A 25,245-nucleotide genomic window follows, 5' to 3' on the forward strand; every position below is an offset into this window, starting at 1 on the left:
GAGCAGTAGAGAATGCTGAAGAGTGAACATGAGCAAGAGATTAAAATCTTTGTGAAGGCACTATCAGTGATGCAGTGCAGGCTATGAGAAGCAGCAGAACAGAGGGGAGAGCTTCTGTACCCCCTCCAGGACAGCGCCTGCAGAGGTGGCACTTGATTCCTGATTCAAGAGTTTATTCTTCACAAGGTGGCCTGGTCCTGTCCCCCAGGACTCACAGGCATGAGCAGTCACCTCATGCCAAGCTACCAGCCAGCACACTCAAAAACTTCAAGCTAAATATGAAGGGGCAGCCTGCCTTCAGAGCAGGTCCCAAAATAACACTGCTGGCATCAGAGAGAGGAACACTTAAAGCCTTGCCTGCACACATGTCTAAAAATCTCCAAAAATAGCTCCTGCTTCCCCTTTGAAAAACACTGTGGTTCCCAATGGCTCACAGGAACTCTGGTTCTGCTCAGAGAAGCCACAAAATAAGTGAGCAGCCCAGAATTGATCCATGAGCACATCTGGACTAGCTGAAATCAGCCTTATGAAGAAAGAAAAAAAATAAAGATTTTAAACAGCATGTGTCAAATCCAGGGACCTTTATTTCTCTGGAATGGAAAGAATTTGCCAGCCTGGACAAAAAATTGCAGGCAGCAATTGTACATTCTTTCAAATTAAAAAAAAAAAAAAAGAAAAAAAAAACCACAACACACACACATAAGAGTTTGGCTCCATAGATTTCTGTCATAAGAAACAACTTTGAATTGTACACCAAGCTTTTTACAAAGCATCAATGTTAAGATGTTTTACCGTGCTCTATCACATTCTTGGCCATTTATACAGAATATGCCATACCAAATGCTACATCAGCTTAAGACATTTTAAAAAATTAGTATTAAAAAGATACAAAGGCATCTTGGCTTTCATTTGGGTTTTTCTTTTATTAAGACATGGGAGTTTTCTTTGTTTGTTTTCCTAAAGAAGTCACTAAAAAAATATAATAACTTAATTCATAAGGACAAGATTGGTTAAAAATCCATCCTTTGTTGCTTGGCAGCCCTCTGAGCTCGTACCTCTGTTGCTTCCATGAGCCTGTGAGCACAGCAGGCTGTGGGGTCTCAGCCTCCAGGTCTGTCCAGCCTCAGTTACCAGGTTTGTTCAGAGTTTCCACTGCAGCCAGGAAACATTCCTGGCCAAATGCTAAAAGTGAACTTCGGCCAAACAGGGGGTTTCAATCGGGGCCAATCTCACATGGGTTTAGCCCTTTGTCTTTTGCCTCTTTGTACATCCTTTGGAAGTCTTTAAAACGAGGGGCACAGCCTAACCTGGCCTCCCCAAAGTGCATACGTCCCGTGAAAAGGAAGTCTCCATCTCCTGGCTTCACCCCACACTCAAGCAAGGTCTTTATTTGTCCTCTCCAGTTCCCATTCTCCCCTGTCAGCTGAAAGACTTTGCTCTTCTGCCTGTACAGTTTGTTGACGCCAACATGAATTATGGATTCTTGCTCTTCTGCCTCGTTCGTTACGTTTTGAATGGAGCCTCTGATGACTGGAAACAGAAAAAAGGTTTTAAGGATTAATTACTCAAAAATGCTTTGGAAGACCCTGGCCTGTGCAACCTGGGACTTCACTACAGCAGCTCAAGTTTTGGTCCTTTGCTATTCTGAGAGTTAAGATTATCCAGCAACCTCCAGCAAATATTTGCATTTTTTATAGTTTGTGTTTGTAATCTGTCCAGCAAAGGGCACCCACATATTAAATTTAAACAGAAAAATAATTACATCAGAAAAATAGCAGTAATCATGAAGGATTCTAACAAGAAGATATGTGCTAAATGCTCCCTGACCACATACTTTCTGTTCTTCAGCCATTACAGATACACCTAATGCTAATTTCCCTTTTAAAAAGGGAAGCATGGGCAATTAGTGAAACTTCTGGTCTTTTGTCAAGTCGACCAACACTGTAGGGCAACAAGTAATGGCCTCTCCTAGATGCACCCAAATCCTTGACCTTCTACCCTGGTTGCTGTGTCACTCTGTCCACCCTGGGGAGGTGCAGACACTTGTGAGGTCCTCAGAGCCCACCCTTAGACCACATTTACTGCTGGTGGAGGTTGAGGTGTGAGGAGGTGTCTGTTGGTGTTTGTGGGAGGAGAAGGGACTGGGGAGACAGCAACTCACCGAAATCACTAGTGCAGACAGCCAGGAGGACCTCGGTGTCACTGCAGGGTCGGCAGGGAGCTGCACAGCAAGGGTCACAATTAGCAAAGGACTAGACAGCAGCAAGCAAATAAATTTATAAAATAAACCATTTAAACTAAACAAAAACATGACTGACAAATACACACAACCTGGGCACAATCCAAAGATTTGTCTGGCATCTCTGCCTCTACAAGAAGAGGGGGCTAACCCCAGTTAACCCTAGAGCCTCCATGAGATTTTTGTACCCAAGCAGGAATACAGATCTCTTGAGCAATCCTGCTGGGATACATTGTCTAGCAAACATGGCACACACTCACTGCATTTATCCAAAATACATTTTGGTACTGGGTGCATTTGCAGTGCTCTGCTGTAAATTCACTCAAAAGCTTTCAGATCATGTGTCTTTTATTCTCTGATGGCAAAGCTTCTCTCTTACCATTTCTGTCAAGTGCTGTTGGCCATTTAGTCATCACCACATCAAAGATCCAGGAGGTTACAGAGTGGGGGAGGCAAGGAGGGGAGGAAAAAACCCCAATGCATGTGCTGGAGGGCGTTGAGGCAAAGCGGAAACTCGAACCTGTATCTGTTTGAGCTCAAGCAGCACAAAGACCATTTCCTGTACTGCTGGAAACATTTGGATATCTGCACTAATCTAATCAATGCAAGAATGTGGCTCCTTTTTGTACTCAGCCAGATATTTCTGAGGAGAAGGTGCTGTAGCTGCAATACAGATGTTTCTATAACACCCTGTTGAGTTCAGGAATTTGCTTATTATCAGGAGCTGTCCTGCCTGGCCATGCTCAGTGAGTCTGTCCACCGTGGCTCAAGGATCAGAACCCTGTCTGTCACCTGGTGTCACCTCAACACATCATCCAGAAAAATGGAAACCCTGGATCAGCACAGGCACAGACTCCAGCAAAGCAAGGCTCCTGCTGGGGGTGACTGGACAATGAGATTCCATCACACAGTCACCACCAAACTGCCAACTGGAGCCACCCCACGTTCCCCAACACCCCAAAAAATTGATTTTTGAACCCCAACATTTGAAAACACTTAGTTCAGATTGCCAAATAGTCACAGCCTTCCTCTCTCCCCACCTGCTTCCCGAAGTTTAGCCATTGCACATGAAAGTAGATTTAAGCTTGTCCACACGACTTGCAGCTGGTGCCTCTGATGCTCTGTCACCCTCCTGTCAGAGAGCACAAGCCATTCTCTGACACAGGACATGGCAAATTTCTTCTTTCTTCCAGGGACCCAGAAAGGCAGTGATCCAGAAAGAAGGATTATTGAACCAAATCTACCAGATTTGCTCCAGTCAGATGATTCATACACAGTGTAACATGCTGTTTAATAGGATTAAAGGAAATGTAAAATGCACATTTCTGGGCAAGGATATTTGAAGGAATAATTCAAGGAGCTTAAAAAGCTCCAAAAGAAGAGACAAGAAATAGGCAATATAGCATCTGGATCAATCACATTTCTGTTTAGTTTGAATACCTCCAAAGCTTTCAGAAACAAGCCATCTTTCCCTGCCCTTCTTTCCCCACATACTATTTCAGCTCCCTTTTTTTGGAAAAAGTAGAAAACTGTTTAATATCATGAGAGAACAAGAACCAAATGAAGCCTGGACATAACTGGAGTACTAGAATAAATCAGGTTGAAGATATTTCAAGTTTTAGACTCAAGAGATTTTGATCAGTGGCTAGACCAAACATACAAGCTTCATCTAGCAAAGAAAATTGTAACAGAATCACGGAATCATTCAGGTTGGAAAAGACTCCTAAGACCATAGAGTCCAACCATTAACCAGCACTGCCATGCCCACCACTAACCCCTGTCCCCAAATGCCACATCCACACACGTTTTGACCACTCTAGGAATGGTGATTCCACCACTTTCCTGGGCAAATCTCAGTGTGTTAGTCACTAAATATCCTACTATGGAGTTGTTTCATTCATGGCACCTCCCAAATCCATCCAGAGCAAAAGTCTCTCTTCCCCAGGCTCCCTCTGCCCAAATGAGGACCTGACTTAGATCAGCCAAACAGAGGGAACTTGCACAAATCTCACAGTATTTTCACATGGACACAAGCTCCAAAACAAAGTACAGCTGAAGGACATCCTCTAAACCCGCAGCTGGATTTCAGCTATTTCCTTCTGGAAAGACCTTGTAATAAAAAGGCATCTCAGCCTTTTTAAGCCTTGGTTTAGACCAGACATGTCTGTAGTTCATCCAAACCCATCAGAAAATTGGAAACACCGAAATGACTAAGGCATTTCTCTTCTCCAAAGGAGCGCCACACAAGCAACAGCATTAAAGATGAAAAACAAAATGCTTCAAAAGTGGTTCCTTCCATTTAAATAGACTGACACAGCAATAAATCAAATGAACAAATCTCCATGTGTACACAGAATCGAATCATTTTAATTGTGGACCCTAGGCAAAATCCTGCAGCCTTTTTTAATACAAAAGGAAATTAAAAATGCTCAGCATTGCTCATACTAGATCATTACTTAAAACCTGCTTCAGGTCCAGCTGACTCACAGCAGTGTGAGCTGCTTTAACAACCATTGTCCACCACCCATCTCTGCAACTCCAGACAGATGAAGACCAAAAATCTTCTTCTCTGGGACAACTCCCACATATGCATTCACAGAGTATCAAATAGATCTTGCAAGTGGCAAAATCAAGGTATGAAAGCACAGATGGAAAGCAAGTTGTGAAGGATTACTGCTGAGGTAAATGAACCATTAAAAAGTAAATAACATTCCCTGTCTACAACCAAGGCCTCATTCCTATAAAGGCTCATAAAAGAAACTAAATCCTTAGGAGGTGGCAATGCCTACACTTTCTTTTGAATCATAGCCATGAAGGAATCTGTGTATTTAACACAAAAGTTCGTGGCTTTAGCTGCAGTGCAGCACTCATTCCCTTTGGATTGGGGAGCAGGTGCTCTGCTTCGTCCTTAGGTCAAAATAACACACACACCTCAGCCTAGAACAGGAAGCATCCTTATAACTATTTAAAAAAATTTAAAAGAAAAAAAAAAACAACCCCCAAGAAAGCACTCCACTGATGCACAGCAGGTGAAGATGTTCATTTTCTGGGCCTGGTTACTAAACAAGGCAGCTGTGTTTGCCAGATCCTGACTCCCTGGGGATGTCTCGAGGGCTGCCCAGGTTCTCACATCCAAAAGTGAGCCTATGAACTTGCAACAACATTATAAACATCAGCTGCTCCAATTCTTTTAAACTCAATGAGCCAGAGAGCCTTAATTCATACAGCAGCAGGAGAAAGGTGGGGGGGGGGGGGGGGGGGGGGAACACAGAAAAGCAACATTTTATTGAAGTTCTCCAAAGCCCAGACACCTATAACTCAACTCCACCAGTGGCAGCATAAAGCCTGCATTGTGCACGTCGGCTGCCGACCCTCCTGGGAGTGCCTTTGATGGATTTTGACAGTATCCTGACCTGAAGTAACCTGAGGCAGCCCTCTCCCTCCAACACCCCAGCCCAGTGCCCCCAGAGGCCTCTCCATTCACCTCCGTGCAGAGGGAGATGTAATTACATCATTCCTCACAAGCCAGCAGTCGTGTCCCAGCTGCTTTGAGCGATTTGCCCTCTGAACCTGGTGTTACTGAGGAGGACAGGGGCATGCTAACAATAGACCGCACTTGTTGGCCAACAGTTTTGTCAAACACATTGCTGGTCCTCTCCTGGACCTCTCCACAGGGAGGCAGAACCGCTTGACAAGAGAGAGGGATGTGCCCTGAGGAGATGCCACGAGCCTCAGGTGGTCCCCAGCTCTGACAGCACCAGGGAGCTGGGCTGTCTAGAGAGGATTTTCCCCAATATTGTGGATGGATTTGAGTGCTTCTTTAGTGCTGCAGTTTAGCACTCTGTCTGAAGAGTGGTGGGAGATGTCACTGGTCAGTCTCAGCTCACACACACGGCCCCAGTCCTTCCTCCTTTGGTTTGTGTGCACACACCCTTCTTTCCTTGGAAAAGAGGAGGTGGGAGTTATGGAGGGGCCGTGGTGGAGGATGACAGCAGGACACATGCAACCACGACGTGCTGGCTCTGGCTGCAGGCGTCACAGAAACCACATGAAGGGGCCTGCTCCTCTTTTGAAACATTTGAGTTTCAACAGCCACCCATGGGTCTGACTGACCTGACCTTACCCCAAAACCAGCTTCCAGCCCACAAGAGAGAAGTTTCCTCTGCCTGTCCAGATTTTTCTCAACACACTCCACAGCTACCAGAACACCCGATGAGCCATGCTGCAGGTCCCCAAACACCATCCCAAAACTGCACTCAGTGAGCCCAGAAGACTTTCTCCCCGCCGTGTCCCCAGACAGGCTGTGCTGAACATCCACCCCCCGCCGGCAGCACACACAGGAAGAGACATTTTAAGCAGAAGTGAAAATGTTGAACACAAAGTAATTGCAGAAAACCACTTCACCGAGGAATACCCTTTGGTTTTGTGAAGAAGCGGGTGCACGCGTGCCGTGTGGTGAGGCTGTGGATGGTGGGGGAGGAAAACACAGAGCTCTTTATCTGAGCTTCCATGGCACACTTCACCCACACCTCAATACTTCTGAATAGCCCTCTGATGAGCAATCAGACCTTTTTAAGCATCAAAAGCTACCAAGGAGGTTAAGGCGGGGTTGTAGCATTATTTTCTGTTAGTTTTAGGTTTAAATCTTCTGATTAAAACAAGCAGTCTTTTCTCCTCAAGACATTCAGGCGGGTTTTGCTGCAGTGCCTGTACTGCAGCACCTCCAGCCACACCCGTGTGGGGCCACAGACCCATCTCCCTCAGCCTGACATCAGCATCAGTTCATATGAAACAAAGAATCCCACCCACACCTTTCAAATTCTTGCTGCCAGCTCTGTAACTGGCAGCTCTTGCTGGCAGCACCCAGACTGGAAAGAGCATCATAGGATGAGTCTCCTTCCTGGAAACACAGAGTGCAGACTTCCCAGAGCAGATTATAAAAATAGAGATGTGGTTTCTCCAAAAATGGTGTGTTTCTCTGTTATTTTTCTGAGTCCTAAGCAAAAATGATTATGTCTCAACTGCTTACTGGATCAGTGATTTAGCTGGGAGACCAAGGTTTAGGGACAAACATCATACGAAGGAAAAAAAAATCTTGCCCCAATCCTACTTTAACTAATTATAAAGTGAAAAAAAAATCCTTGTAATTATTTCTTCTGAAGTATGCCTGTGCTTCCTCTCTGAAGGAGCATTTCTTCCATGAAGCAAACCTCTCACAGCTCATATCCCAAACACAAAGATCTGCTTTGCTGTGCAGGTGGACAAGAATTTGATAACCACTCTGGTTTACCAGGCTGTGACTAGTCCTTTCCTTTCTTGATACACCTCAACTTTCCTCACCACCTCAGAAAACTCTTCCTGAGCAAGCCAAAACAACATTCAACCTCAAAACCCTCACAACCCCCACACCGAAACACCGCCTAAAACTCCATCAATGCATCTGCACTGTCAGGGCATCTCGTATTTAAAAGGAACGTGCTGGCTGGAGCTGAGGCCAGCAGAGCTGCATGCAGCACACCTGCATTTCACATCCTACCTGCAGCCACACAGCCAGGGAAAACAGGGCCAGAAGACACAGAGCCTCTCCACAGCTGGGCTGGAAATTACTGACACCCTGTCACAACACACAGAGGAGCTCTCTCATCACTCCTTTGTTTTACAAGGTCTTCCTGTCTTTGGATGGGATAGGATTACGGGGCTTTCTGCAAGCACTGCACTTCTTCCAGCATGTCAGTAGAAAACACCAATTCAGGGAACAAACAGGAGAGTTGGGCTTGCCCTGCTGCCAGCCCTCTGGATCAATAAGCCTCAGACATGGGACCACAGAATCACAGAACAGCTTGGGACAGCAGAAACCTTAAGGATCATCCCATTCCCACCCCCTGGCATGTGCAGGGACACCTTCCACTATCCCAGGTTGCTCCAAGCCCCATCCAATGTGGCCTTAAAACACTTCCAGGGATGGGAGAGCCACAGCTTCACCATGCCAGTAACCTCACTATCCTCAGAGCAAAGTATTTCTCCCTAACATCTAATCTAAATCTCTCCTCCTTTCATTTAGAACTGTTACCCCTAATCTTATCGTTATCTGCCCATATAAAAAGACACTCTTCCTTTTTTTGTTAGCCCTCTTTAAGCACTGAAAGGCCACAACGAGGCTGTGCTTTGATGAATACAAGGTTAATGTCATGAGTAACATAATGAAAGAGTCCAGGGCTCTTCTGAAGGTAGAAATGCTCATCCCTGTGCTTGCTAGAAAATTAATCTGAGCCCCTGTGCTGAGCAGAAGAGGCAACTAGGGCAAGGATCACGAGCACAGGTACAAAACTCAGATTCCCTTCTTCTAACAGCCACAACACAGCCAAGATTTGGTACAGGGCAAGGCAGTGATGGAGCAGCTGAAACAACACCACGATGCTGCAATGGACATCCTTCCCTGACCTCTCTGTGTAGAAAGGATACCAGTGATTTTACCCCTCCAGAAAAGGAACAGTCAACTCCCATTCCTTGCCTTAGGTTGTTTCTAACACTCAGTTCAACTTGCACATACGTACAAGTTTCCAGAATTAACTTGGAAAATACAGACAGTGGCCAAGAACAATTAAACCTGCAAATAAATTTAATGAAATGCAGACTTTTGCAGGCTGTGACATGGACTGTGACAAGAGAATTGAGTTAATACCACTTCCTTCCTGCAAATAAAGAATAAAAAAAGCATATTGTAAAACCTCATCATTAGAGATATGATGACCTTTGTGTTCTGAGAAACGTTAGGACAAGAGATCATAAACCAGAAATTTATCTTTTCACAGAACTGTCTTCCAAGAGGGTATTAAAGTCCCTAAGCACCAAAGATTAACTATTTATGTAAACAATGTGAGGAAGAGATTTGGTACTAGGCAAGCTCCATTTGCAAGAGCTTTCAAATTGAAACTTGGCTCAGCAGATACAGAGCACGTAAGGATCCTTTGGGATTGATGCCTTTTTGCTGTTCCAAGATGCAGCAGCCATTCTAACAAATGAGCTGAAAGGTCAGCTAGAAACACAGCCATTTGTTTAAAATTTAAAAGAAAACAAAACAAAAGGAATGAAAAACCCACAGAGCAGTTTTTATTTAAGCAGCATTAAGCATTATTAAACTCTACCTCCATGCATGAGTTGCATCAACTCAGGAGAAAGGATGAGAAGTGTCATAGCTTCAAGACACTTCTTTCTGTCCCTCCTCTTTTCCCTCTGTGGCAAACCCCAGCACTGGGGTGGGCAGTGACAGAATGGTGACTAGACCAGTGCCAGATCCCAACCCAGCTCCTATCTCCTACATTTACTGATTGCATTGCATTACCCATTCCTGTTTTTAATTTTTTCTTTTTTTTTTTTGGTGTTTTTTTTGTTTGTTTTGGTCTTTTTCACTTTGCTCTTCTTCTCCCTTACTTCAATTAAAGGGAAAAGATGGCAGTAAGATAACTGCTGGTAATTTCTCCTGCTCTATGTGCACAAGACACCACTATAAAGCCCTAAAAAAGCAGCTCTATTTGACTGTCTCACAGAAAATACCTCTCTCCTTCCTCAAACCAACCACTACTGCCCAAGGGGGATTAGGAGTGAGAAGCATGAGGAGAAAGGAGCTGCTGGAAGTCAGAGGTGCCTCTGGATGGTTGAGGGGCTGTTCTGATGCCCCCTGACCTGCAGCAGAAGGGCTGGGGCAGTGTCCCTCGCTGCCAGCCCACGAGAAGGTGCCAGCAGAGCACAGCTGCAGCACTGCACCCCTGCACTGCCCACCTGCCACACAGGACCAAAGGACTTCCCTGACTCAAAACCCACAGAGACGTACGGCTTGGCTCATCCCCTCCCAAAATTCACTGTGAAAACATTTCTTCTTTCTTCTACAGAAGACGTCATGCCAAAGCCTTGTAAAAGCTCGCACGGGTCAGATCTGGGAAAAGGTGAGGTTAGAAAGTTTTTGATGTCTTGTTAGGCTAAGGCAGCACTCAGCTGTCATGCAGTGCTTGCACAGCAGAAAATGAACAAGTAAGGTGTTTTTCACTCCCATGCCCTGGGGAAATTGTGCAGCCAAGCACTTCTCCATGCCCCTGCCAGGGCTGTAGGAGAGGCTGGAGCCAGCACCTACTACCAGGCTGGAAACCTGCCAGGAACACAAAAGCTTTCTCTCCCTCCTCCTCTTTGGTCCGCTCCATTAATGCCTCTGATGGAGCAGAGGAATAGAATTAAGAAATGAGTGGCTGGTTAAAGTTAAACCTAGAGCAGAGTAATGACAGATCAAAGATTAAGTGAGTCTTTAAAAGACAAAAAAAAAAAAAAAAAAAAAAAAAAGAAAAAAAATTTTAGAAGCATCTGTGCACTCAGCTCCACACAGGCCCTTCTCCTTCCTGTTTCTAGAAATCAAATTTTTTTTGGTAGGTGGGAGAGCTCTGAAGGAACAAGGCCAGTTTTCATTGTGAAACCATGTTTATTTAATCAGCCTGTTCTTGAGAAAGGCTGTGGAGGGGCTACATCTACACAGAGAGAGATCCTCGATGCTATAACATTGTTCAGTTAACCTTTAAAAAATCTACTTAAAACTTTTCATTTGTAACAGTAAAAGCTTTGACATACCTCACATTTTCTTACTTAAAATCACATAGTGCTTGGTCATATTAAGCTCATTTGCCAGTTCTACATAAGAATATTTTTTTCTCTCAAATTTCTGACGTCCACTTGCAGCTAGAAGAAATTGATGTAAAGTTACCACCAGTTGTAGTGGGGCAGAGGTGCATCCTGTGCAAACAGGAATGATCCTGGGGGGCAGACAGGGCAATGGAATGGCAGACAAGCTCCGTGTGCATTCCCCAGCACCTCTGGTCACTACAGCTCTCCCAGGGCTTCACTACAGAAAGCACATGGGCAGACACCAGAGGTGATGCCCCTTACAGGAGTTAATGCTCCAATCCCATAAAGGAATCAGGACGTGCCTGTACAACCCACACCAAAAAAATCCTTCCATAAATCTGAACCAGCACCAAAGGTTAACTGGACCAAGGCTGTCACAGGTCAGCAGCTTTTCTGAGCCAGTATTGAATCTCCCAAGGTGAGACATAACATATCACAGCTTTAGATCCAGGATATCTTCCAAGTATCTGTGCAATATTTCAGTGAATATTTTCTGGCTTCTAGCAAAGACTGAGGTGAAAGAGATTTTGTGTCCTGCAAATCAAGGCTCCAACACAGGAAAGATTTGGCCCATGTTTCAGTCAGTGGGAAGAGGAATGCAGCTTCCCCACCCTCTCATCCCTTCTTTAGCTACAGCCTCAGGAATTAGCAAACTAAACAGTTTTGCAGAGCAAGCACAGAGCATTATTAAAGACTGCCAAGCAACTGGGCTGGATTGCAGCTCTGTTTGTGGGACCATCTTTGGTGGTACACAAAGGTCAGAGCAGAGGGAGACCCAGCTGCCTGCACAATACACCTGACTGCTTATTGCTTTTGACTGCCCACTGAGTTGGGAAATAAGCTAACGGCATTCGTGGCCAGTCTAGCAAAAATAAGCTATTTTCTATCCCCCTCTCCCCTGCAGCTGTGTATTTATCACCACAGCCCCATTGTCACCTCCTCTGCCCACTGCAAAACCAACTCCTGTCCAACAACATCAAAGGACAAGCAGGGCCAGAGAAGATGCTGGCAAAACCATTTCCTTGGGAGAAGGAGAAATGAAATTAGGGAATCCATCCAATTTTGGTGGGGTCTTTCTTTTAAGTGAAGGCTTCTTAGTCCAATATTTTTCAGACTCAGGTCCCTAAAACATCACCCTGGCTTGGTTCAAGATGATGTGTGAGCGTTCCCTGAGCATCAGAACAGCACTTTGAACCCATTCCACACAGGAAAAAAAAATATCACCAAAAACTTTTTTCTCGAACTCTCCCACCCAGTCAATCATTCACTGCAAACCTGACCACTTCAGGCACATGAATAACTGGAGCAGGTTTCCAGCTCCTCAGAATTAATCTCACTGCAGGCAGTGTTACCTCAGCCAGCCTGATCCAGCTAGGTGCTGCTCCGTGACACCTGGTTCGGTGACAGGCCCTCAAAAACCAGCTTTAAATGGGCTTTTTGCACATTAGGGTTGGGGAATGCTAATGTTTCTATTTTCATGGGTACTTTGTACCAAGTTTTGGATCAGCCATTAGTATGGGAAAGACAAAGTTAGTGTGGACAGATTCCTGCCGGGAGGGGAAGTGCACATATTAAAAAAAAAAAAAATCCCATTTGAAATATTGTATCCTAGAGCAGGAGTGTCAGAAGGATCCCTTACACAGCTGCCAGCTGCAGTGTATTTTGAGAAACTGCAATAAAGGCTTTTTTCTGATGTTTTTCTCTTAAAAGTTGTTTATGACTTTTTAGAGAAAAGCCAAACAAACCATCACAAAGCTTTAGGTGCACAGGTGAGGCAGCCAACAAAGTGTGCTCAGGCTTATAGGGCAGACCCCTCAACTTTGCTGTTTATTATTCATTTCCCCAGCAGACCCCAAATGGGAGGAATGCAGTATGAACCTGTTCTACACACTTTGTAGAGTCACAGGATGGTTTGGGTTGGAAGGGACCTTAAAAACCATCAGCTCTAACCCCTCAAACCCAAGAGGTAGGAGAGTTTTAACCTGCACAGAAAGCAGGGAGAGGAGAAGTACAAAGCAGGGCATTTTTCTCATCTGATGGGGTGTATTGAACAGACCCCATGCAGCACCCAGTGGTGCTCCCACTGTGCCTCACAGCACAGAGCCAACACCTCAGATGGCCACAATTACTCAGGTAGAACCTGAGCCCTGAGTGTGTGCTAGGCATAAAGGTCATGGGGACTTTCAGTTTAAGTGTCCCAAGTTTCCATCACCTCTTCTGCCCACAGCAGAGAGGAGCTCAGTCATGGTTACCCTGGCAAAGAGTGGGCACAGCAGGCTCAGCCTCCTGCTCACCAGCCTTGGCACAAAACACCAGAAAGTTTCCACTCTGAGAAGAAGTGAAGAATACACCAATGTGAGGATGGTGAAATAGTGGAATAGGATGCACAGAGTAGTGGTAGATGCCCTAAGGAAACATTCAAAGCCAGCATGGATGGGGCTCTGAGCAATGGAAGGTGTCCCTGCATGCTGCACAGGGACTGGATGGAATTTAAAAGTCTCTTCTCATATAAACCATTCTGTGAGTCCAAGATCTGCTGCTTCAGGTTACAAAGCTAAGCAGCACATCCAGCCCCAGAGAAAGAAAAAAAACCCTAAAGATTGGATATTTGTGAGGAACCAGAGCAAAGGTGAGACTAGGAGCCTACAGGGTGGAATGACAATAGAGCCCTGGGAGGATACCTGCAGAGACAGGGCAGATTGGTGCCCCACTTCTGCCAAACACACACTGCACTGAAGACCAGAAGTTAAGAAGGGTGCTTTTAAAAGCCATTTGTTACCAGAAACACTGGTATAGCTCAAATACTTCTAAGCTTTCTGAACTTCTGATCTGTTTTCTCAGGCCAGTAAATTAACAGCATACAGGAAATAGCTGAATACTGTTAATTACTTAACTGGATTTATTCGGTTTTGCCTTGTTTTTCAGATAACCACACAAGTGTTGTACCTCCTATGTAATAATACTCTCAGCCAGGTACCCAGCATTAATAAAGAAAACATATAAAACAGTTAACAGAATCTCTACTAAGTCTGTAGATGCCATCAAGATAAAGGAGCATTTTTGTTAAAGTTTGACTTCTTTACTACACAAAGCAGGTGGGTAATGAAAGGGCTTTACCCTCTGAGCTCTGACCATTAAATTACAGACATCCCCATGGGTGTGCAATGGGAAAAGCAAACTACACAGCTTGAACAAAGCTGGACCCAGAGCTTAATGAGACATCTTGAAACACAGACTTTAACAAAATAAAGCACCTTTGGTGGGACAGGGAGGAGGATTCCCCTTCCTCTCCAGAACTTGTGGTCAAACCTACAGATTCTCATTTCAGATTAGTTGAGCAGAAGCTGAAGTGCTCAAAAAGTAAATTACTCTCCAGGGACCTCCACAGTTTTCATAGAAATTTAATGCAAGCAGTCTGCTGTGGTGCAAGGCAGACTTAAACCAGGCACAGCTGAGAAGCTCATGTGGATCAGCACCTTCAGAAAACTTGTAGAAAGAATATGGCCAAACAGCATTTTGCCAAACCCTCCATCTACTTGCCAGAATAGGCAGCATAGCTGATACTCAGAGTATTTTCTTCCAGCACAAACCTAAAAGATTAGAATCAAAGAATTCAACAACTTAAACAGGTTCTGCTGATTCTCCAATGGCCTCAGGCCAAAATGTCACAGCGCCTCAGTTCTTCATTTGGGCAAACATTGAGGCTGCAGAGCATGAGCTGGAGTTAATGGAGCATCAGTGTGGATGGGAATGACAGAGGGGTGCAACCCAAAGCCTAATCTGAAATCAGAAGCACTTTCAGTCAACCATCATTTTTGGATATGAAGAGAGAACACACCCATCAAGATGCCTGAATTGTCAAGGTGACCCTTCTTAGGGACTACTCCCATTAATTTATGTCAAGCACTGGGGCATGTTTGCCTTCACTCCTCTTCCCATCCTAAGAAACTACAACCCCACAGAAATGCACTTTTTTGACTGTTACTATCACAGTAAAAAACTTTTCATACTAGATGTCAGCAACCTGAATCAAAATCTACCAGTATAGTACAAATTCTTCCTACAGTTAGGAAAATCTTGAGAATGTGCTAATGCAGTCAGAGCCAAGAAAAGGGTTAAGTCCCCAAAATCTGGAAAATTTTAAAGACTGCCCTCTGTCATTAAACCTTCCAAAAAAGGGAAAGGCCAATGCAGAACCTGCATATGTCTTTACTGAATTATTTGCTAGACTCTGATTAAGTGGGAAAGACTGGCTGTAAACTAATAAAACTTGAGGATTTCTAATTAAACCACAGGCACCGTGCCAAGCATTGTTGATTTGTTGATGCACCCTGCAATGTCAGGGCTCTAAGGACACAACAGGTCATTAAAGTATTAAACAGATGACTTACACCCTTTAATCAGCGCTGGGATGCCAGGTTAGGAAGAGAGAGTAATTCAAGGGCAGAGTACAACAATTATCACCAGGAAACAAACAGCGTTTAGGGAAAGTGGGGAGAAGTTGTTAGCAAGTAGTTATTGCACAAGGAAAGGGCTGGATTACTGAGCCCACACCTGGGTCTTTTATGATAGTCATCTCCCCACTCTGAAGCAGCAAGAAAATTATGCAATATTTGTGATTTTCAGCTCTTTGTCATCAGAAGAAGCACTGCAGCTTCCTCTGCCCAGCACGTCTCAGAGCCCATCTACAACAGCATCTCACATCCTTGTCACCTCTTCACACCTACTGTCAGCTCTGCTAAACTCTGTCAAACTGCAACTGGGATGCGAGCAGCCTCCTTTTTCCAGAGTGCAGCAGCCAAAAACATCAGCCTCGTTTGTGAACAAGGGACAGAAGTATGGGTGGTGGGAAATGCAAACCCTTAAACCCAGCTTTCAGCTCCTTTAAGGTCAGCACTTGCCTCTGACTTGAGCCTCTTCTCCAGTGAAGAAATCTTCAGTGGTTTCAGTGATTACAAACTCCCCCTCCAAATGAACAGCTCAGTAAAGGACATTTTATCTGAGGTTTCACAGAAAAACTAGAAGCAGCTCCAGAAGAAAGGAGGTCCACAAACTGCAAAGAGCCTCAAATATATTGCTCTGTGGAAGCCTCACAAGGCAGCTATTTGGCAGTTCCCCCAGACATACAGATATTTATAGGAAAATAAAAGTGCTCATCTAAGTGAGTAGTGGAAAGAGTCATGTATGGCATTTTCATCGTGTTTTCACCCTGCACAGCCCCTCCCCAGAGTCTGGGGATCCAAAAAAAAAAAAAGGCAAGAGAAATAATTTAAAATACAATAGAGATCCCCAGTTTGCCCTGAAGGCTCTGCTGATGAACTATCAAAAAGCTTCTTCTAGCCAAACAAGACACTTGGAGAATGGAGCAGATTCCCCACCGCATTGTTTCATAAGACAGCACTGAAACTCAACCAGTGTCCGTTACAGCTGAAAATACAGCAGTCATTGAAAAAGTGATTTAATGTGCCTATTAAAGAGGAAGGCTGTAATTGGATTCAGTCCTCAGCTTGATTTCTGAACGTCCCTGAAAAAAACATTCCCATTAGCTTTAAAAATCTCCAAGATTTTATGTGTAAAGAAGAGCATTTAGTTCTGAAAACACAGCAGTTTGTGCTGGCTTGTGGTGGTAAAGGATGTCAGCAGCAAGTCCTCAATGCTAGCAAAGCTCATGAGAAACCCTAAATGCAGGCTAAACCCAGCACTGATAAGCAGTGCTTCTGTCGTATTATTTTACTGTATGCAAAAGCAATTTCAATTTTTTGGGGGGGAAAAAAAAGACCACAGGACTTTTCTTAGTAAGCTCATTAGCTTTTCTGTGTCTCCATCCTCACAGCCTGACAGAGAAATCAGCACCGAATCTGGGAACATTCTCCAAATAAGTGATTGAACAATGTATTTAATGTCTTCTGCAGTGGAATTTTACTACATAGCTGACATTCTGCACAGCATATTCATCTTTGCACAAATGATCTTACTGGGAAAGCAGCTCTGCAGAGATCCCCCACTTTATTTGCAGCGCTTTTTGGCTGTAGCAGAGCAGTCTGCTTAAAATGCAAAATGCCCAATAATAAGCTACCACTTGTGAGCATGGCAAAAGTAAAGGCAGTGACTTCAAATTTAGAATATTTGTGTTTATATTTTTTTGTTTTAATGGCAAAGCTGCCACCTGTCAGTTCCCAGGGTTACTGCATCAGCCCTGAGCCCAGCTCTGCTCAGCTGAGCTGAGTCCAGCTCAGAGCTGCACAAAATAAAGCCCCATCCGAGCTGGCATGACAACATTTAACACTGGCAGGGCTGCACAAATACACAGACAGACAATCCAGAGGCTGATGTGGAAAGGAGCCAGGGGAGGGGAGAAGATGGAACAAGTTCTGCAATCACTTATCCCAGAGAAGATATCCCTGGAAGATACAGCTGCAGTTTAATTAGTCACACCACTGCTTATCAAGCAGCATCTCAGGCAGAGCATGTGGCATCAGCAGGGCAGAGTCTGGCCAGCCTCCACTGGGATCTTGGGCCACACAGCCTCACTAAACATCGGGTTTGCCCTGGGCTGAGTCATCCCCAGTGTGCTCTGAGGACTCTTCTCCTTGCCTTCACCCAACAGAGCAAAGGCAGCCCACATTTCAAAAGAGAAATCTGGTTGAAACAAATCTGGTTCCCTACTTAAAGTAGCTAACCTTGACACCCTTTTAGTCCTTTGAGACAAACTACCCTAAATCTGCAATTCCTTGGGCTATTCTTGAAATCTCCCCTCCTTGGTTTTGGGGACAAAAGCTAGAGGCAATCCTGAATAGGTAAGATGCATGAACCAGATCTCACCTATCTAAAGGGAATTCCCCTTTCACCCTGTCATCCTCCACAAATTCCAGTTTTTCTTCTCAAACTGTCTAATTGCTCAGCACACTTAGGTCACACCTACAGCCACTGTTCCAAATGCTATTTAGTACCAGACTTTACAGGCTTGTAAGACCTCTCAGTTTGTCCACTCTCCTCTCCTATAAGCTTTTCATTGGAGTAAAACTCCTCCCTACAAAACCTGCTTTTCATAATGGCTGAGAGAAAAGAGAACACTCTCCTGTTACAGTATTATCACAATGTTGAAGAGCTCTGCCATGGTACAATAACACTCAGGAGAGTGCAATAAGGAGAGCTGAGGAAGGAACACATCATTTTTCTTGTTTGAATTAAAAAGAAATAAAATAATTTTTAAAAAAAGAAAGAAAAAGTAATAATTAGGTCAGCAAGTAGCACTACTTGCAAAGAGGAAAAAAATCACTGAGGAAAAGTAGTGCCTCCTTGTTCAAATGTTTATTATTCAAAACATGCAGCAGGGTCTTAAAAACTGAGTAAAAAGTAATTAGAAAAGTGTTACAGCAAGGCTGGGAAGCTCAGTTCACACTGGAGTTCAGGGTATGGTAAAGCTAGCTCCTGTAATACACCCTGCCCCTGCCAGGGGAGAGAGAATCCTTCACACTGTGGCCCTCAACTAATCACTGGAGTTCAGCCTATGCTACCAGCTTCCAAAATACAACAACAAACCAAAACCCAAATCAATTCTTCTACAATAGCTCTGTTTATAAAACATGTCCTTAAACCCACACGAAACTCACATCCAGCCACTTTCCCACTCACTCACTCACCCATCTGTTACACAGCCCATACTGGACGTGGAAGTGTGACAATACCCCAGAACTCACCAGAAGCTGTGTGCAAATCAGCTGCTATCCCCTTGCTCATCAATTCGTACTGGAAGCCTGTAATCTTCCTGCTAATGTCCTGCTGGGGAGTGGCCTCCACAAATAGGCCCCCCTGGTCGTAGCTGAAGCAATACACTCTGCTGGGGCTGCGGTCTCCATCTCGGACCAAGAGTTTCAGTTCTCCAGTTTTTTCCAAATAAATATTTGCTCCTGCAGAGTCTTTGAAGGGCTTTATGCAAACAGTCAAGTGTTTGTAAGAGGCAGGTGAAATATTGGGTCTCAGGTTGACTATGAGTGCTCCCGTGGGGTACATCCACTCTATGGACCCTTCAGAACAGCGGAGGTAGACCTGTTCAACATCCTTCCTGTGAGACTCGTGGGTTAAGCCACTGGAGGAAGAAAGAAAGAGAAGGTTAGAGAAATGACAGAGCTAACAATATGAATGTCAACCTCAAACCTTCCAAAATACACAGCAAGAAATGCAGGAAGCCCAGGACATCACTGGGTGTTGGCCCATCCAGTTCAGCAGCGCAGGTCTCTTGCAACACTTCAGCCTTAATATTATGGGACAATTTTAAATCATCCCCCAGAAGAAAATGTCAAACCACTAGCAATAGGCTTCAAAATTAAATAGGATATAAGCACATGATCAAAAGCAATTAAATTGCTACAGGCTCAGTTACTGCCCCTCAGCTGAGCTGTGCATACTGAGTAAAACACGTACTCAAACTCCCTCCCTTCAATCCAGCATGTTCTCCAGCTTCACAGATCAGACTCCACCTTTTCCCAAGTACTTTGTTCCCCTTCCAAGTCTATATTCCCAATGGATCTGAAACTGGGAGGGATGCCAAGCTCACCCTGTAAACTGCAGCAAAAGCAATGCTCTACGTGCTACTGATAGCCTCCATCCCAGCTGGGCAGCCCCAGTCTCCACACTGGGAGAGGAAAGAGAAGACACCTCATTCCCTTGCCATAGCTGGGGAAACACTGAACTGTGCTGCTTTTTTTGGTAGGAACTTGTTTCTCCACTAATACCCAATATGAGGTTTAAGCTCAGTTTATCATTTTCACTGCTGGGCTACAAGCAGACACAAAGCTGTGTTTAGCAAGAAAGAGAATATGTGGCCATTTACTATGGAAAAAATGAACACCCCAACAACCATTTCACAGAGATGGGACAGGAAAGCAACAAAGGGTGGCAGGGCCAGCTGCTAAGCAGAATGAGCAGTAAATCCCCATGGCTTGTTTGCCCACAGCCTAAGCTGAGGGCAGCTCCAAACAACCCCTGCTGCCTATCACTGATGCTGGATCAACCCCACCAGCTCTTTACCCAGAGTGACTCAAAGCCCTAAGACAACACTACAACACTGCACAGTGCAGGCACTGCAGCTGGAAGAACAAGCTGTGGGAAGCCTGAGTTATTGGCTGCAGGATTTGGGCTACCCAAAATAAAAAAAAAAAAATAAAAAAGGAAAAATCCTTTGGTCCCAGTTTCTGTCCTGTCACAAACCTATTAAGTGAGTATGAGCAGATCACCACCTATGCTTCGAGCACCTTGTTCCCAAACATAAGCATCTTTTATTCTGTGCCTGTAGAGGACCACCCAAAAACAGACTTTGTTACCTCATGGGTCTCCTTTGCAGGACTTTAGGGAAGCCTCACAGCATTCCCACTTGTAGGCAGATGAATCAAGACGGGGAAAAACAATTTAAAAATTATTAAGTCTGAGGTTACACAGGAAATCTGTGGCAAAAACATATTTTAGTGTAGCGCAAGTGATGACATCAAGACCTGGTTCCTCAACAGAAACCTCCAAATACACAGTTCTCCAACCCAAAGACATATTCAGGTACTGAACAGGGTCTAAATTCAAGTCAGCACTTAGAAAGTAACTGCAAGCAAAGTGTAAAAGGGAAAAAACCCAAACCATATGGTTTGCATTTACTGTTGACGTGACTCATTATTGTGAGTGTCGGTGTGACCCACTTGATAGAGGTTACATGAGGAAGCTCAGAAAGAAAAAAGTCATATTTAATAACAATAGAGCCTCCAAACGTGCTTTTGAAGAATCTTGAAAGCCACATGAACACAGATGAGGAGGAAAGAGGGACAAGCTTTTAACCTTTAGTCTCCTGCCCTCAAATTCAGTAGTACTTAACACATTCAGGAAACTTTACTTGCAAAGGGATATTTCAACTTGACTGTAAATTCACATCTGGTCCACAAAATCAGTTTTCACCACAGCACACATATGATGCCACTCAACAGAAAACACAGAAGTCTGTTTATGTGCAAGCTGTGAATAAACAAAATTAAACAGTGTAAAGGTTATCCCTCAGCAAAGGGGCAGAAAGTTATCCTCACACATCACTTGTCCTTTCTTCAAGACATCAAAACAAGCTGCAGAGGTTTTGCAGGACTTATACTGCAAAACATTCCAGCCTGAGTGCTTAAACAGAAGGAAGACACCAGGGGCAAAACTCTGAACTCATGCAGTGAAACTTCTGTTGCAAGTGATCCCAATAACACTGAGGCAGTGAACTTCTGCCAGAGAGAAGGAAAAAAAAAAAAAAAAACAAACCCAAAAAAAAAAAAAAAAAACCAGCTAGGTTAATTTTGTTCAAACGTTGACACTGTTCAAACGAAAAACAGGGTGGACTCTGAAATTATCTTCTGAAAGCCAATTATATCCCACAGGCAAGAGTGATGCCATTAGACAGATACATCAAGCACATGTACCTGCACACATTAAGCCTTATAAAAAAGGATGACTCAAAAGTTAAGCAGATTTCAAAATACACGTTCACATCATTTAACAGCAACCATCATCATGCAGTAAAACCTGTCACTTTGCTTGCAGTCAGAATGACTTGTCCTCACACTGAGAAACTGTTTAATACCAGGTTTAGCTCTCACAAGCCACTCATCACATACACCATGTCCACAGTAATGGAGACCTGGGAACCTTGTTAATTCTCCAAACTCATCTGAGTTTTGGTTCTTTGATTTTGTGGTAAGGACATAGGGCAGGTGTTTCCTGGTTGCAGAGATGGATGAGCCACACATCATCCATTTTAAATGTGTGCAGTTTATTGGGACTTACTTCTACAGGCTACTTCCTCATACTAATCCATGAGGACATCCTGAATCACTGCATGTCTCCTTGCTCTTCTCCCTCTCTGGCTTCAGCCATCCCCTTATGTTTGCCCTGAAAAACCTGCAGCAGTACCATTACAGTGAGTTGTTATGCTGCAATGTGGAACAGGTGTTATTTAAAGAAAGAGGGAACGAGAAGAAAATTCACACTATCTACTTCAGTTATTTATTTATTCTATTATTAAAGATGCCCTGAAGAGCCCTACAAATACCCATGTCATCCCTGCACCCTGCAATGAACACAGGGAACTTTTGCTCCTAAACTGGAAAATTGAATAAGAGATGACAGTCTAGAGAACATCCACCATACCGAGGGCAAGAGTGATGGACAAAAGCAGCCACATAAGAGCAGAATTCTCCACACTACAGCCTAGAGTCAAACATGCCAGGCCAGCATATTCTCTCAGCCTATCACTGAAGCAGTTCTGCCCAAAGCATCAAGAGGTCATTGCAGCACAAAAACCTAAAGTTACAGCAAAAGTAATAACTGGACACATCATAGTGAAGTTTCTGCTTTCTCCTGCACCAAGCTTTCCTGGAAGCTCTCTGACAAGCTATTTATTAAGATGCTATTATGGCTTGTACTTAAATTGCAGGTGTCAAGCTGTGCATTGCATCAGATTTCCCTGGAAGCATGAGGGATATCCAGAGGAATCCTAATGAAGCTCTTCATCCTACTCAGGGGTGCAAGCTCATCACTTCTCCACCAGCTAATAGGGGAAAAAAAAACATATCCAGAATGTTTTGGTTTTGAGACTTGCTTTTAACACAGACATGTATATAAAGGTGAGAAAATACCTTCAGGTTTACTACAAAACACCTTCAGGTTTACTACAAAACATGACATGACTCTCAAATCCACCATCACAAGCCAACCCATGACTTGACTGTGGGGAAGACTATGTCTGGCAATCCAGTTCATAACTTTTCCTAACAGTCAAGGTAAAAATCATCACACAACTTTAAAATACTATCTTCTGCACAAAAAAGAAAAACATTTTTTTCCAACACATATAACTCTTAGCATCCACACTGAAATATTTAATTAATTCTATTTACTGGTAGATCAAATTACTTTCCTTCATAACTGCTGTGTTTTTAGGACAAATCAGATTATATTGAATGGTCTTAAAACTGCCAGCATTTCTGACAATACCTGTTTGCCACCAGTAAGGCCTAAGTCAGCCTGGGTTACTTTATCCTCTCCCTAAACTCCAGCCCACCTGAACTCCAAAACTCTCCCACAAGTGAAACCACCCAAACTAAACTTTGCTCTTCTTTCCATGCTCATTCAACAGCTTCATCACAAAGCTGTCACCACTTCAGCTCACCAGAAAACAGGTGAGTAAATCCAACTGGCATTGTCAGGTTCATCCCAAACTCCTTACCAGATTTCACTCCCCCCTATCCAAGCATCACCCCCTTAGCTGATACTCAAGGCATTGTTTATTCCAACCCTGCTCAGGTGACATGAGGGGTCACTGCTTGCTCTAAGAAAACAGGATGAAAATAAGAGCAAAACAGGAGAGAATTGCAGGTGTTTGTCACCATTCTTTTAAAATACTTGCTGCAATACCAGGTGGTAAGGTCTAGGTAAGTACCACAGCTAGGATACTTTAGTACGGCATTTTCAGGAGGGCTTTTTGTTTATTTGGGGGGGGGGGGGGGTTGGGGTGGGTTTGGTGGTTTTGTTTGTTTGGGGTTTTGTTTTTTGTTGGATTTTTTTTTGTTTGCTTTGGTAAAGAAAAATGACAAATTAGGAGTTTGCCAGAGGTTTGATCCCTATCAAGCAGATACATCTTCAAGTGGATTCCCTGCTATTAACGATGCAATAATTATCAAGAAAGCTCAAAAATAAAAAAGGCAAATACAAAGCACCACGTTGCAGACAGTAAGAGATAAGAAATCATGATGTTGAAGTAAATCCAATTGTTTCCCCACTTTGAATTCTCTCTGCTCCAAAACACTCCATTGATACAAGCCAGCCGAACTTTTATTTTATGTTAGAGAAAGTCAGAAAGTCATTCTGAAGAGTGTACTAGAGTTGAACCATTTTAGTCTTCAAGTACGTCTGACCCAGCAACACTTGCTAGTTGAGCAGAGTTGCTTTTTTAAACCTATAAAGAGAGGAGAAGGTCACAGACCCAACCACACGCGTTAAACATATTACAAGCAATTAAAGGAAAGATAATTTGGGAGATAAACACTTGAGAACTGGAGAGGTTTCTCAACCGGTGCAATTAGAATAAATCAGGAGCCCGGCCGCTGTGCCAAGCCCTGCTCCCGGAGCTCATCACCACCACCACCACCATCATCATCATCTCCGTGGGACGAGGAGCGACCGCGGGGCTGCGGCGCGGCTGAGCGCCAAGTGCGGGACGCGCACGGAGGGGAGGGGAGGGGAGGGCCGGGAGCCAGCAGGAGCCCCGGGAGGGACGCGCTGGCTGCGGCGGGAGCGCTCCGCAGGTGCAGCGCATCCCAGGGCCGGCCCGAGCCGGGGCTGCCTCGCTGCTCCGCGGGCGCCGCCGCCGCCTCCGCCGAGAGCTGGGGCCGGCCACGGCGAAGATGGTCGCGGGGAGAAACTTCTCCGCGGCGGACTTGGCACCGCCCTCCCTCTCCCAGCCCCCCGAACAGCGCCGAGGGGAGCGCAGCCCGCCCCAGCCCCTCAAGCCTGCCGAGAGGAGCCCAGCTTGCCCCGGCCCCTCCATCCCTCGCTGCCCCGCGCCTCTCGCGGCGAGCCCTCCGGGATGGAGGGAGGCAGATCCGCCTCCGGCTCTCCGCCGCCCCGCTCCCCGAGCCCCGGCTGGGCACCGGAGCGGGAGGCTCTCCCTTTTGTGCTCGGCATCAACTTCTTCCCCCGGTGGGACGGCGATGGACGTGGCAGTCCCCGCTCCCCCCCGCCCGGGCAGGATGCCGCCTCACCTCCCCTTCCAGTTGCACAGGTCGCTGGAGTACTGAGCCGCGGCGCCGCCGCCCAGCAGCAGCCGCAGCCCCAGGAGCAGCGGCAGGAGCCCGGAGACCGGGGCGCTCCGCATGGTCCCCCGGGCCGGTGCGAACGCGGTGCAGGCGGCGGGGAGCGATGCGCGAGGCGCCCGGGGCTCGCCTACATGGTGGGGAGCGCGGCAGGGCGGCGCGGCTACCCCATCCCCGGCTCCCGCATCCCGGCTCGGCGCGGCGCCGCTCGGCTCTGCGGCTCGCACCCGCTGGCTGCTGGCTCCCAGCTGAGGGGCGGGAGCGGCTCGGCCGAGGGCTGGCTCTTCCTCCGCCTTCCCCCTCCCGCCGCTCCTCCTCCGGCAAGGCCGGCACTTGCCGCGCCGGCAAAACGCGGCGCCGGATCGGGAGCAGCGGCCGCCCGCGGCTACGGCCCGTCCTGGGCTGCGCCAAGTCCCCTTGGCAGAGGCCCGGGGTGAGAGCCCGCTCTGCTCCTGCCCCGCCCTGCTTGGGCTCCCCCCACGCTACCCTGTCAGGAAAAAGGCGATGAAC

The 25,245-nt window shown here is 45.5% G+C and overlaps 1 protein-coding gene across 1 annotated transcript; it reads right to left on the bottom strand.

Moving 5' to 3' along the window:
- Positions 1-1,213: 1,213 nt before the first annotated feature.
- METRNL (meteorin like, glial cell differentiation regulator) lies at positions 1,214-24,797 on the bottom strand. The gene is made up of 4 exons (XM_062506163.1): positions 24,685-24,797; positions 18,607-18,995; positions 2,162-2,221; positions 1,214-1,530 (listed from the first exon to the last, which is right to left on the bottom strand). Exons 1-4 carry the CDS (start codon positions 24,795-24,797, stop codon positions 1,214-1,216), a joined length of 879 nt encoding a protein of 292 aa, XP_062362147.1.
- Positions 24,798-25,245: the final 448 nt, after the last annotated feature.

Source organism: Cinclus cinclus, chromosome 20 (genome assembly GCF_963662255.1).
Source record: "Cinclus cinclus chromosome 20, bCinCin1.1, whole genome shotgun sequence".
Taxonomy (NCBI): Eukaryota; Metazoa; Chordata; class Aves; order Passeriformes; family Cinclidae; genus Cinclus; species Cinclus cinclus.